Genomic DNA, 13,524 nt, shown 5'->3' with positions numbered 1-13,524 from the left:
TACTGCGAGTCACCCTTAATATTCAACAGAGTAATACAGATGGATTTAGGTAACATTGAAGTGGAAAGCACAGTGTTGCAATATGTTGACGACATAATAATTTGCAGCACCAGTGAGAGGAGATGCAGAGAAGACTCAGTAAAGATGCTGACAATACTGGCTGAAAAGGGTTACAAGGTAGACAAGGAAAAATTACAGTACTGTCAGGAACAGGTACTTTACATTGGTCAGCTGATATCCCAATACGGAAGAAAGATTGCACCACAAAGGGCACAAGCCATTTCAAAAACGCCCCTGCCACAAACAGTAAGGGAACTACAACAGTTCCTGGGACTATGCAGCTACTGTAGAGCATGGGTTTTTGACTACAGCTCATACATAAGACCCCTACTTGAGGGATTGAAAGAAGCTAACAGAGGGGAGAAAAGGTTGGGGTGGACAATGGAAATGAAAGAGGCTTTTGATGAATTAAAGGATGCAATATCCACTGCCCCGGTACTGGCCACCCCAGATTATGAATGACAATTTTTCATATTCTCACATTGCGTCTCAGCAGTGATGAAAGCAGTACTGGCTCAAAAAACGAGCATGGGCTACAAACCAGTAGCGTTTTACAGCGGCCACCTGGATCCTGTGATGTTAGGACATTTCCCCTGCGAACAAGGTCTCGCCGCAGCTGCCTTTGCGGTAGAGAAAGCATCAGCAGTTACCATGGGGTGCCCAACCACACTGTTTGTAGAGCATGCACTATTTGCTATATTGAACAAGCCTAAGTCCACACTGACCACGCAGAGGGCGTCAGGTTATGAGATAATTTTATCCAGACCAGAACTATCTATTGTTAGATGTAGCACTGTTAACCCTGCAAGATTCATAGCAGAAGTAATTGAGGAAGGAGACTACGTACACGACTGAACGCAGACTACTGAAATATACTCATGCACTAGAAAGGTTGAAGAGAACGCACTAGATGGAGGTGAGCTCTTGTTCATTGATGGGTCATCAACAATTGACCAAAGTGATGGTATAAGGAGAACTGGGGCGGCAGTGGTAAAAATGACAGAGGTACCGGTGTGTGTGGCGATGAAATGTGTACAATTACCACAGCATTACTCTGCTCAAGCAGCAGAATTAGTTGCACTGATCTTGGCGTTGAAGGAAAGATTTGACAAACGAGTGACCATATATTCTGACAGTGCATATGTCACATCCACAGTCCACTCAGGTTTGTCAAAATGGAGGAGAAGAGGGTTTAGGAGAGCAGACGGCACTCCAGTACAACATGCCCTCTTGTTGGCTGAACTAATTGAAGTAATAAATGACCCCCAAGAGTTAGCATTGGTCAAATGCACCGCACACATTAATGGAGAAGATCATGTCTCAAAAGGAAATGCAGCAGCAGACGCACATGCAAAGTATGCTGCATATTTTGGTGAGATATGGAACCCCCCAGAGTCAGAGAGAGGAAGAGGGAGGGGGATAGCTAAAGAGATGTTGATAAGAGAAGGGTACACACATCTCCCGGCCACACAGATAATGGAACTACAAGCAGCTGCACCAATGGCAGAAAAAGAAATATGGGTAAAAAGAGGATGTACCATGTCACCAACTGACGCACTATGGCGCCAGGGTAACACTGGAAAGATGGTAATGCCACTGACACTATTGAACACCGCCCTGAGCCAACTACACCACCCAGCCCACACAGGGAAGGAGGTCATTGCAGCACGAATTAGGGAAGACTGGTTCTGCCCCGAGTTAAACTCCCATGTGACAAACTTCATCAGCAATTGTCTCACATGCCAACAGTTCACGGCTGGTCACACACTGAAGGTGATTAAAGGTACTATACCCCGGCCAGAGGGACCCTTCCTACACATCCATATTGACTATGTTGATATGATTAACGTATGTCAAGGAAATAGGTATATGATCGTAGTAGTATGCCCATTCTCCAGGTGGATTGAAGCTGGACCCTGCTCACACCCAGACGCATTCAGAGCAGCTAAATTCCTAGTGAGGGAAGTCTTCCCTAGGTGGGGAGTGTGCGAGGTACTGCGGTCAGACAATGGCCCGCATTTCGCCAATTAAATGTTTCAGCACATCACATCCTTACTGAATATCAAGCATAAATATGCATGTGCATATCACCCACAGGCCAACGGTAAATGCGAACGCCAGAATGGCCTACTAAAGCAGGCAATTGCAAAAATACAGCAAACAACAAAGAAGAGTTGGCTGTATTGCCTTCCACTAGCCCTATTTGAGTTGAGGAATAGACCAGGCTCCGACCACCACCTCACCCCTCACGAGGTGGTGACCGGACGTCAAATGCGCCTTTCTCTGACGCCAACCTCAAGAGCATTCACTGACTATGAAAGCACTGCAGCTGTTCTTGGTGATGAAATGTACCAATATGTGTCTTCTTTGATTACTAGTGTAGTGTTTGTGTCTCAACAGCTCGAGCGCACGCGGGGCGGGTCTAAGAGTGATCAACAAGAAGACGAGGACAGAGAATAAGAAAAAGAAAAACTGCAAAATTGCTAAAGGTGACCATGTATTACTCCGCAATTTCAACAGGAAGTGGAACAGTCCACGTTTCACTGGCCCCCACCTGGTAGAGGAAGTATCAACAAGAGCAGTAAAGCTACAGGACAAACGTGCCTGGAATCACATACACGACGTAAAGATCTGCAAACTCCAGACCCGCCCTAGCGTCACCAACAGGGCCATTGGAAGAACAACAACAGCGTCACCGACGGAGGAAGAGATTTCTACCACAGCCAACGGACCAAGTGTCTCCCTACCCCACCACCCCCCAGATTCCCCAGAGACAACTACCAGCATAGAGAAGGGTAATTCCCACACCGCCCACCCCATGGTCACACGATCAAAGAGTAGAGAGACTTCCGCCAGTTGAACCATAAACCCCCTGCCTATCGACGTCCCTCTCACTGCAGTAGTAACCCAACTGAAGGACATTATTTTTCACATATACACATGTAAACACTTGAATGTTCTCTTTTTCTCTCGCACATGCAGGTACCATGTATTATTATACTGCTAAGAAAATAAATAACTAACAAAGTTCACTGCCCAGGAGTAGATGCTACCATCAGACGATAACTACCCTGAAGAATTATCACACCAATTTGTCTATCACATAAAAAGGCCAAAGTACCTAAAAAGAAGGAGGGTACGTGTCTACTACACAGCATTTCTCTGGGCCATAGAACAGTCGATGCCCCATCTCCTCCCTTACTTGCCTGTCCTAAGAGATAGATCACTTAGATTGGCGTGGGAACAGCTCTTCGCCTGCGCACTGAACGACTACTTGATAGGGAGAGCTTGAAAACAACAACTAACACTAATAACGAGCATATTGAGAATTTTCAGGCGGGCAACTTTAACGTCGCAAGAATTAGCTGCCGGACTGCAGCAAGGTAAGAGCAAATGCCGGTGAGGATAGCATCTGTAATAAAAATGATAGGGATTTTGATGATCACCGGGTTCTTGGCTGCCTCTGTATGGCAGAACAGTTGTGCTATCCATATTTTGGCCGTTCCCAAATCTAACATACCCCCACCCCCGGCTGCAACAGGTGTTACGTCAGGTGGTACTAGCAAAATCCCACACAAGGGAAATAGAGTTAAACGCAGCACATACTCAGACAACAAAGGTATTGACGACTACATACAAGATTCAGCACACGTCTCGAACAACATGTGGTACCAACACATGACTCAAATAGGTAAGCAGACAACAGAAGACAGCTGCTACGTCTGCTCATTGATCCCATACGCCATGAGCGCTTCCCGAACTTTCGTTGCCACGGAAATTGATGAAAAAACAACACGATGTATAATATATTTGGCACTGTTCCAAACGAAAGGGAGATTTCAAGGGAACACGGTGCACCTGGTATGGAAAACACGAGACACATACCCGTACGAAAACAACTTTTTCAAGGATTACTTGAGTTACCACAAGGCCGGTTTGCACGCTGAAGCATTCAGATACATAACAAGCGGTCCTGAAAAAGGAGAAACAAAGAAAGTAACATTACAGTACCTACCATGTGATTGGTACGCCACTGAAGTTCCTGATAAACAAGGATGTTGGGAAAGACCACTGATAATAATAACAGGGAAGGTGTACCTGGGTGACAAGTGGGACATAGGAGTGGTTGGCAGCAACATGATAACGAGAGAGGATACTAAGAGTATTGCTGAACACAACGACAGATGTTGGATGACCTGGGTCAAGTACGTACCCCTGCTAACGTGGATAGAGAAGGATGAAGACCCAATAACAATACTGCCGCTGACTGCGCCTAAATTATGCTACCAACATAAAGGAGAAGTGGACGTGGGATACAACACCAACTGTGCAAGTGTGACGGAGTTACCTGAGGGGGGAGCAGGAACAGCAGTGGTGATGGACCATTACTGGGCCTGCGGAGACAAGGCATACCACACACTGCCCCCTCTGTGGAATGGCATATGCACAATGGTACACGTCAATGTACCATCACTAGTGGTGCCCCAGAAACATGTGAATGTGGCACACTTTCCCAAAATGGATGAAGGAAACAAGAGGAAGAAGAGATCTGTACACTCCCAGAAGGAGCCAGAAAACCAAAACAGCGGCAACAACACTGTCCTGAATAGAAAGAAAAGACAAGGAGAACCTTTGACAGGAAATTACCTATGGGGACGGTCGGAAACAGCACTCACTTCAATCCCGCCAGAGCACAGACTATTCAGCAGAGCAGCAATGTTCTTCTCCTCAATAATACATCCGGGACTACAGGCTTACGCAAACGCAAAATGGCTCCAGATAACTAGATGGGAACTAATGATGACAATTAATTCTACAGTAAATGGATTCAACGCAATAAAAGAAGAACTACGAGCAGTGAGGATGGTAGCACTACAGAACAGATATGTACTGGACCTCCTCACAGCAATGGAAGGAGGAGTTTGCGCAAAGATAGGACAATCATGCTGCACATTTATTCCTGCTAACGATGCTGACAATGGTACACTGACGGAAGCAGTATCACAATTGGCCCAGATGCACTCCAAAATGATGGATGAAAGTAAAGGCGTGAAAAAGGACGACAGCTGGTTTTCGATATTATGGTCGTGGATGCCCTCTTGCCTGTCAGATGGACTGAAGATTATAGTTGGATGCATTATTTTGGCTGGATCTGCACTGATCTTGATAAGATTTTGGAAGGCCCGAAAGGCACGAACCACCGACGAGATGATCGAAATGGTTGGTATGCACCCCTTGATGCCAGCAGATGACGGTCAACACACAGGCATAATAATAAAGGAAAGAGAGAAGTTGCGCAACCAGATCATCACCAACCATCTGGACCCACCATCTGTGAAGCTCGAAAACCCAAAAAACCCAAGGAGCTACATAGGGAAGTGGGTATACTGCACACCTGGAGGAACGTGTGTATATATGTATTGGTCATTCGAAGACCATGTGAACCACTATGGACATTTGGGAGGAGTAACTAAAATATGGAGAGTGAGAGGAGATAAGGAAAAGGATATGTTTGTGGTCGACAAGTCGACCAGAGGGGGGACTGAAGTGGGAGAATGGAAGAAAAGGCTCCCACCAATCCCCTCTCTCCCCTGGCCGAGAGGATCGCGGCCCAGGCACCCGCCACGAGAAGAGTTTGCCCATCTACCAGACGACCAAATACCCTGGTACAAGAACATACGGATGTGCCCTCCCGCGTGCCCACCCGCGTGCCCGCCAGCCTGCCATACCCTTGCCGATGCCTGCGGCATGGAGGGACTCGACTGAATCATCCAGCACTAACTCAACACATTGTTAGAGATGCCATGACGGCCTAGCCAACGGTCAGAACACCCGTGCAACATACACACTGGACACTCCCACACCAATCCACACGAAGAACATACTCAGTGCTACGACATAGGTGACGGACACACCCACAGACGCGCATCTTTATTATTTTTCACATAGGCCTCTCAAAATGCAGAAACGCCAGATGCACAATGAACGCATCTAAAAAAAAAAAATTTTGCTCACGCTTCTCCTAAAACCATGCGCAATAATGAAAAGTATAATGAAGACACAATACTGGCGATAAAACAATATGATACCATAACCTAAAGCGCCTGTGTATCAGATGGCTCCACTTATACACCAGGCCCAAGTAGGCCTCAAGCAAGAGTCCCTTGAACATCGAATGAGCCATAGTTCATTTGCTGATCCCGCAGAATGAGCCCGGCGAAAGCAGACAGTCAAGGGCACAATGTTGCTAATTCACATGCCACAAGCCGACGCCAAGGTCACACCTGCAATCAAGCCAGGCATACAGTGAAAAAAAAAAAAACAATATTAATTGTGCAGAATTCTGCCTCAACCACGGCCCCACCTCACGTGATCAAGCCAAACCTGACAGGGTGCCAGGCCCGGGAGGAGGGAGACGCCTGGATTCCCCGCTTCAAGACTCAGGCAGATACTATTAAGCGTCTCAAAGGACATCTGCAGCGGTGGGAGTAGCCGGCCTTCCAGCACATGAATAAATCTCACATTGTCTGTACATACCCTTCGTGAAACATTGTTGCAAATGACAGGTGCACCGCGAGCTGGGAACAGCGATGGTCCCTGACTGGGGGGCTCGTGTGTGGACCAATCAGAACATGGGGCTCTTATCACTGACGCCACTAACATTGACCAATCCTCAGGGGTCTCCATGTAACAATTTTCATGTATCAATTTGAAGGGACAACCCAAGTATACCACCTGACTAACCCTCAACCACTAACAATGCTCTCTATACGTATGCTATACTAACCCTACCACTCGAGGAGCCAATCCAGAGTGGCGATAGGTTTCTTGCTAACTTTCCCAGGTGACGCAAGTAGCGCATCATACTAAGGTAAAAAGGGCCTGCGAGCCCATGATGAAGAGTGTGTGTCAGGACGGACGCGTACGATCCTTGACCCATCCCTGCCGTTTGTTCAATAAAACAGCAGAATCACCTTGCTTCTTGCGTGTGCCTCATACTCATTTTTGGGATACACGGGAGGAGTTGGGGCCTCCCTGCCCGGAGGACCGCGGACGGCTCAGCCGACCCCGGGAGAATTTCCCCCCGACACTACTATACACAAACCCAACCCCATAAACCGATTTTCACAAGCAGCTCCTTGTTCTTAGTGCATATAATTCAAATGCAGATCTCCACTACCAAAGCCTAATACCAGGTACACACAACAATGTGCTAAACAAGGAGAAGCGCTATCCTTAAGACACTGTGATAAGATATGTGTCCGTCCAATCGACCATGCCATTGGAAGAATTCTCTTAAATGTACAAGAGATCCCTTACCTCCCATACTCCAGTCTTCCCTTTTTGTAATGATTTACTATTTTATAAAGTTCACATTCATCTAGAAAGAGCTATACAATCTTTGCAAAACACTAATGGGTCTTTAATTATTATTCCCCAATTTAGCCTACAAAGTTGTAATAAATTAGATATTAGCAGTGAGACAAGGAACTGAGTTATGCCACGGGAAGCTAAACAAAAGCCTTGAACTCTATTGATCTTTACTGATAGCTACTTTTGTTGAACGTACTGAAAATGTAAATGTAGTTAAGTATATATAAAAAAGTGAAGCACAAAAATGCTAAATTCTTGACTATCCTGGGTTGTGATACAATGTGGCCTTATTTAATGTTCCATCAACAAACCGAATATTAGATAGAATGAAGATACCCTCTTACCTGTGGGTGTCGGTAGAGCCCCAGGAGCCGGGCCATGGGGATAGATCGAGTGGATGACGAGTCTCCAACAATAGCTGCCAGTGGTGGTAGATATTGGCATCGATAGTTCACAATAGGCAAATCAACTCCTGTGAGCATTCCTAAGGTGCCATGGAGGAGTCTCTCCATGGAGAGGCATGTGTCAGTGATTAGAAACCCCAATGTGATATTGGGGAGGATCTCCTGGTCATGGTTAATTTCATCAATGGCGAAGGCCATGGCTAGCATCACAATGTAACTGTGGATTGAAAACCTGAGGATTTGAAGGAATGATCAGAAAAATGTAGAGCAACTCAAAATAGTGAATACATTTTAGTCAATTCGCTTAAACCAAATACTTTAGAATTATGATGTGATTAGATTATTTTTTGTCTTTATTTAGTAGCTATTTTGTGAGATGTCAACTTGCATACTGGATACTTCAAAGCTCCAAGGAATCGGTGGGGGGTATGGCGAATAAGGGCATTGGGAAATTGTGAGGGGTGGGTAAAGGGAAAAGAATAGGATACAAGAATAACATTCTTTTAAAAGCATATTCTCAACTAGCAGAAACAAATATTTTAAATGTTTCCTAAAATTAGGGCCAATTGCATTAATAGGTCACGACAGTAACAGGCTAAGCCGTAGGTGAAAAGTCAGACCGAGTCCGGGGACGGAGAGTTTGTTAACAGATAGTTTTTAACCTCTCCTTGCATTGCGGGTATTTTGATCCAAGAACTACTAAGTTTTGTTTTTCGTTAAAGGGTTAGGGGGTGAGGTTGCTTGGCTGCATTCTAAGGACGTGTCTCCAAGGGAAGATTCTGGTTTATTCATTATGCTACCATGAATGGTAACATAAAAACCATAAAAATATGTAATTTTTTGTCCACACAACTTATAAATTAGGTGATTGAAGTGAGCAGGCTGGTGTTATTATGCCGGCTCAAAAATCTGGTGGTGGCATGCCCACTTCTTTTTTTGTTTGTTTTTAAGGTGGTACCCCGCAAACTGTATTCCTGTATGGGGGTGTTATCGAGAATGATGTCAGTAGTGTGTTTACTGCTTGTATTCTATTGGCCGCAGGAAAAAAAAAACAGAATGATGTTAGCATGGATTGTAGTGTAAGGCATTATTTCCATTGGAGTTAATCACAACACCAGTGTGCATAGTTCTAAGATATCTTGACTGCATTCCTTTATGGGCTACGGACAGCACCTGATTGTTCTTTATAGATGTCTGGAAACATTGTGGATGATTCACAATGCAATCATTAGAAAGATGAAAATGTACTCAAAACATGCATAAGAATTCATTCATTAGTATTCATTAGTATTCAGACAAAATAAATATCAAAGAATACCTGGATTAAATACAGATTGCATACAACATTCACTGAAACTGTACCACAAGATTTACAGACATCAAATTTATTAACACACAAACCTACAAACAACACAATGCAAAGTGTTGCATTATGAAGGTTTGTATTTATAAGTATTAGAACAACATGAATGTCAATTTTGATCTGAAATTAATTACGATAGGATATTAACACATGGTGGAGGCATTCCCCTGAAGGATGCCTTTACGATAGCTTAACGATGAGAACCATTGATGAGCCAGTTTATGAGGGTGTGAACAGAGTGGGGTGTGGACCAGGGTCAAAATAAAATAACAGGTGACTCACAAATAAATCATTAACCTAGAGAGGCAAGTGTCGTAAACTAAAAGGTGTTTGGGTGAGGTTTGAGAAGTGGCAGGTGGCCAAGAGACCAGAGAAGAGTGCAGAGTGGTTGGAGAAGGGCCTGGGGAGGGGCTTTTTTTCAACCCATTTTGTGAGAGTCAGACTAAAACAAAGTGATCCAGTAGCTTTGTGCCTTTGGGAGCTGAGGATCAGGTGGCCACAAGGACCCTGAGGGAGCTAACAGAAACCCTGGACCCGTAATCTAGTTATAGGGTCTGTATGCACAGATTGTGCAAAGTGTGGCAGTACAGTCTAGCAGTCATCCAGACTGGTTGCAGAAGTGGAGGAGCTGAGCACTGACAGAAGCATTGAACTAGGAAGCAGGTAAAAGGCTCTTGATGTGCACTAGTGCAGTCTGACAGTCTGGCAGACCATGAGTGCTGTAAGTTTTGCGGGGGCACATTTCAGCTTGCTTACGTCTGGGTACTCCGCTCATGGAGACCATGGAGATGCTCTGAGAATATTGATCTCTTTCTTCAGCTGGGGCCACCCTGTGGAACAGCATCTCTGCCTCTCTGAAATGGAGGAGAACCATCAACGGTTCCAGAAGCACCTCAAAATCTTCCTCTTTGCTTCTGCCTTCTCTCTTCCTATCCCCTGCTGATTTCCTGTCTGATACTGCACTGGTCACCTGGTTACCCTCAGAGTTTGGACCCAGGTCCCTGCTTGTCCAGTTGCACATCCGCACTGCCTCCTGGCAACCCTTGCAGTTGGGTCTGTATCTGTAACCTTACAGTCCCCCTACCTGCACTTTTGGACTTCCTTGCAATTGCCACCTGCTGACTGCACTTCTTGTTATTGTGTTGATCCCATGTACAGCACTCCTCCCTCCCTTCTCGCTTGGCACTTGTGCAATCTCAATGTCACTCGGCCTAGTAAGATCGTTGGCTCTGCCCTTCCTCTGTTCCCCCTCCCTTGCCTCGCTGCGACTTGAAACACTTGTGTATAGGCAGGTTATAAATACCATATCATATCATTGCCTCAGTCTATGGAAGATAATTTAAGGTAAAATGTGTATCTTATTTATGGAAGTAAAGAGCACTGTTTTCACACATGGCTGCACATAGGTGGATGCGCAGATTTAAGTCTGTGGGTGGATCTCAGGATTTTGTTTTCCCCTTAGGACAGTTAGGCATAGCCATCCTCTCTTCATTTTTCAACCTGCTCCTCGTCATCACGCTCAACAAATGAGAAAACACGTCCTGTCCTATCCTCAGTAGGGGGATACTGGAGATGTGTAGGGAAAGATAATGGAGATGTAGTAACTCTGTGTATGAAAGACAGCAAATGTAAATGCACATTAAGCGTGTTTAAAATGATCCATTTAATGGTGAATGGGAAATCTGTCCAGTTTGCATTGAATACATATGTTAACCTAAATTAATCGGCTAACACTTTCCCATCAAATAACACTCCCAAGTAATTAATAATTTGCCCCTTAACAAAGCAGTGCAAAATGCTCCAGATGACAGATTCTGTTATTTTTCAGTGGAAGTTTAAACATGCAGGCAGAATGGTGTTCGGAGACAACAAATGCCATGCTTCTTGAAAAATCAGCTTGGGTGACATGAGACATCAGGAGAAAGGGCAGGGGGTAGTTTCAGTGACACAGCTAATATATAAATGTAGGAGACATAAGAGGTGGGTCAGTCAGTCTTCTTCTTTCCATCTGTAGGAGAACGGGAGAGTGCAGACAGAGAGCAGAGCTGGGCAGTCCAGGCCTTTATATGAAGCCGGGGCTGACCTTTGTGGGTGGTGAAAGTTGTGTGGAATCCAACTTGCAGATAATCCACTTCAGAGAGGGGGCTTTCCTGATAATAGCGCAGAGGTTTCACAGTTGAATGTGTGTATCTGTGAAATTGAGGAACGTATGGACAACAGTGTTTATCTTTTCTAGTCAGGATTAGGCTGTTATTTTTTAACAGAGTTTTTATTTCTTTCGCATTTGTAATTGAGAAAAACTGAAGTGTAACGGAAAAAGAAAAAGTCGGCATGCTGCTGTGCTATTTGCTTTTGTCTTTTCTTTTAGATGGTACATTCTGTCTACTGTCGTTGGGTTCAAGATCTGGGTAAGAAATGAAAAGTGAATGTTTTATTATGAACGCAGGCTGGTTATGTATCTAATGCAGAAGTGTTAATGTGTATTAATGTGTGTGCCGCATAACCTATTTTCAAACAATAGCACATATAAAAAGAAAAGCATTTTGAAAACTGAATCAGGGAGGTTGCATTTTCTGTGCCTATGTGAATTCATTGACAAAGAGGGGAAATCACAGGGAAGTTCCCCAGTGTTTCAAAAGCGGTAAAATATTTTACCACATGTGGTAAAGTTGGAGGTAAAGTTTGGGAACCAGCTAGCAAGCTAGAAAACGTGTGATGCATGTGTGGCATGTGAACCATTGCTCATAATAAAGAGGGTGTTATGAACAATCCATCAAAGACGGTAGTCCAGTTTCGTAGATATGTGACTGGAATGACAGTTAGGGCTGTCGTGTCCCTGTAAGTGCAAAGTCTGATATCTTGTGCCTACAGTTAACCCTAAATAGAATACTAGGTTCGGAGCGGAGTTTTGTCACATCATATAGGGTATCATCATAAACACACAGTGCTACCACGTTACCACTATTTTTACCATAATACTAAAATACAACCAAAATTATGTAATAGCCCTCTGACAAAATCCCTAACATATTTTGGTGCGTTGGCCTTGTGGTAACAAACTGTAAAGCAGTTACTGGCCATGGCAAGTGTGTTTAGCACAGCCATTTGGTACATTTAAAAGGGAACTAAGTCTGTGAGGCGATAGTGGGGCACAGTGTCATTATGTCCCAAATTGAAGTACATTTTTCTCAGCTGGTGAACTACCTGGAGGCAAAGCTATTTGCCCATGGGGTGTGGTCATCAGAAAATGCTGTTTTATGGTGAGATTGCATATGTGGGGAGGTGCATAAACAATCATTAAATGACATTTTTGAAGAAGGCAGCATTGTCCAGGTCTGCCTCTTGAAACTTTTTAGAGTTTCACAAAAATTCTGAAAAAGATTGCTTAATAAGGCTATGTGCGAAGATTTGGTTTCTCTTAAATCATTCTTTAAGACGACAGGAGAATGGTGTTGAAGTAATCAATACGTTACATATCATTTTTGATGAGGCAAGTGAGCAGGCAAAGAGTTTAACATCGAAATTACAGTTACATAACACAGAGATGCAGTCTAAATGCAGCAATTTGGACAAACAGTGAGCAGGAACTGAAACAATTAAAAGGAGTCATAGATGCAATCAGGCAGGACAAGGATGACACCATTTTGAAGATGCAAATGCTTCAAAAGAATAACATGGAGAGGGAAAACAAATTTCATACTATTGAACAAGAATGGTGAAAATGCTATATGAAAATGACAAGAAGGATAGAGAATTTAATCATTGACAAGTGCAAATAAATGAAATGCAAGTCGTGATTAATAAGATTAATGGTGAGAACTCTAACCTTTGTCAGGAGATAGACCGACTTCATAAAAGGTGCAAAGATTTGGAACAGCAAATATCTAGGTTTAAATCTCAGCAAAAACAACAAGACACCACATTTAATGGGATTGAGATTAGTCCCAACTCGGCCCGAGGCAACAATGTACCAATTGCTATACCTGTGGCTAGGCCTGGTGGTAGCCCATTTGGGGGGTTTGACTCACCCGCCGGTGGTTACAATCAACCTTATCCACCTGAGAAAAGGGATGAGTAACAGAATAATACATTCCCGAAATATTGCGCCAAATAATCAAATCCATCAAAGCTTTGATTAAACCAAGGGAGGCAATTGTTGTATAGAGGTGCACTTAGTATCAGTACAAGATATATTTAAAGCACTTCACATAACTAGGGAACAGTATTGACAGTACTTTTACCTAACGCTTGATTCGGCTACTGCTAGTATTATCAGAAGTCTTAATGAACAAGAAAATCTGTCATGGGTAGATTTTGATAGAG

At 44.0% G+C, this 13,524-nt stretch overlaps 1 protein-coding gene across 1 annotated transcript in view; it reads right to left on the bottom strand.

Annotated features, from left to right (window-relative positions):
- The window catches only part of LOC138471054 (extracellular calcium-sensing receptor-like), a 121,054-nt gene extending 113,018 nt beyond the window's left edge, over positions 1-8,036 (bottom strand). The window contains exon 1 of the mRNA XM_069609039.1: positions 7,779-8,036. Coding sequence (XP_069465140.1) covers positions 7,779-8,036 — 258 coding nt within the window. The remainder of the gene's footprint in view (positions 1-7,778) is intronic.
- Between the last annotated feature and the right edge of the window lie 5,488 nt (positions 8,037-13,524).

This window comes from Ambystoma mexicanum, chromosome 1p (assembly GCF_040938575.1).
Source record: "Ambystoma mexicanum isolate Mex_15411 chromosome 1p, UKY_AmexF1_1, whole genome shotgun sequence".
In the NCBI taxonomy this organism is placed as follows: Eukaryota; Metazoa; Chordata; class Amphibia; order Caudata; family Ambystomatidae; genus Ambystoma; species Ambystoma mexicanum.
Note: the sequence above shows the minus strand (reverse complement) of the source record. Positions and strands in the feature narration are given on the sequence as shown.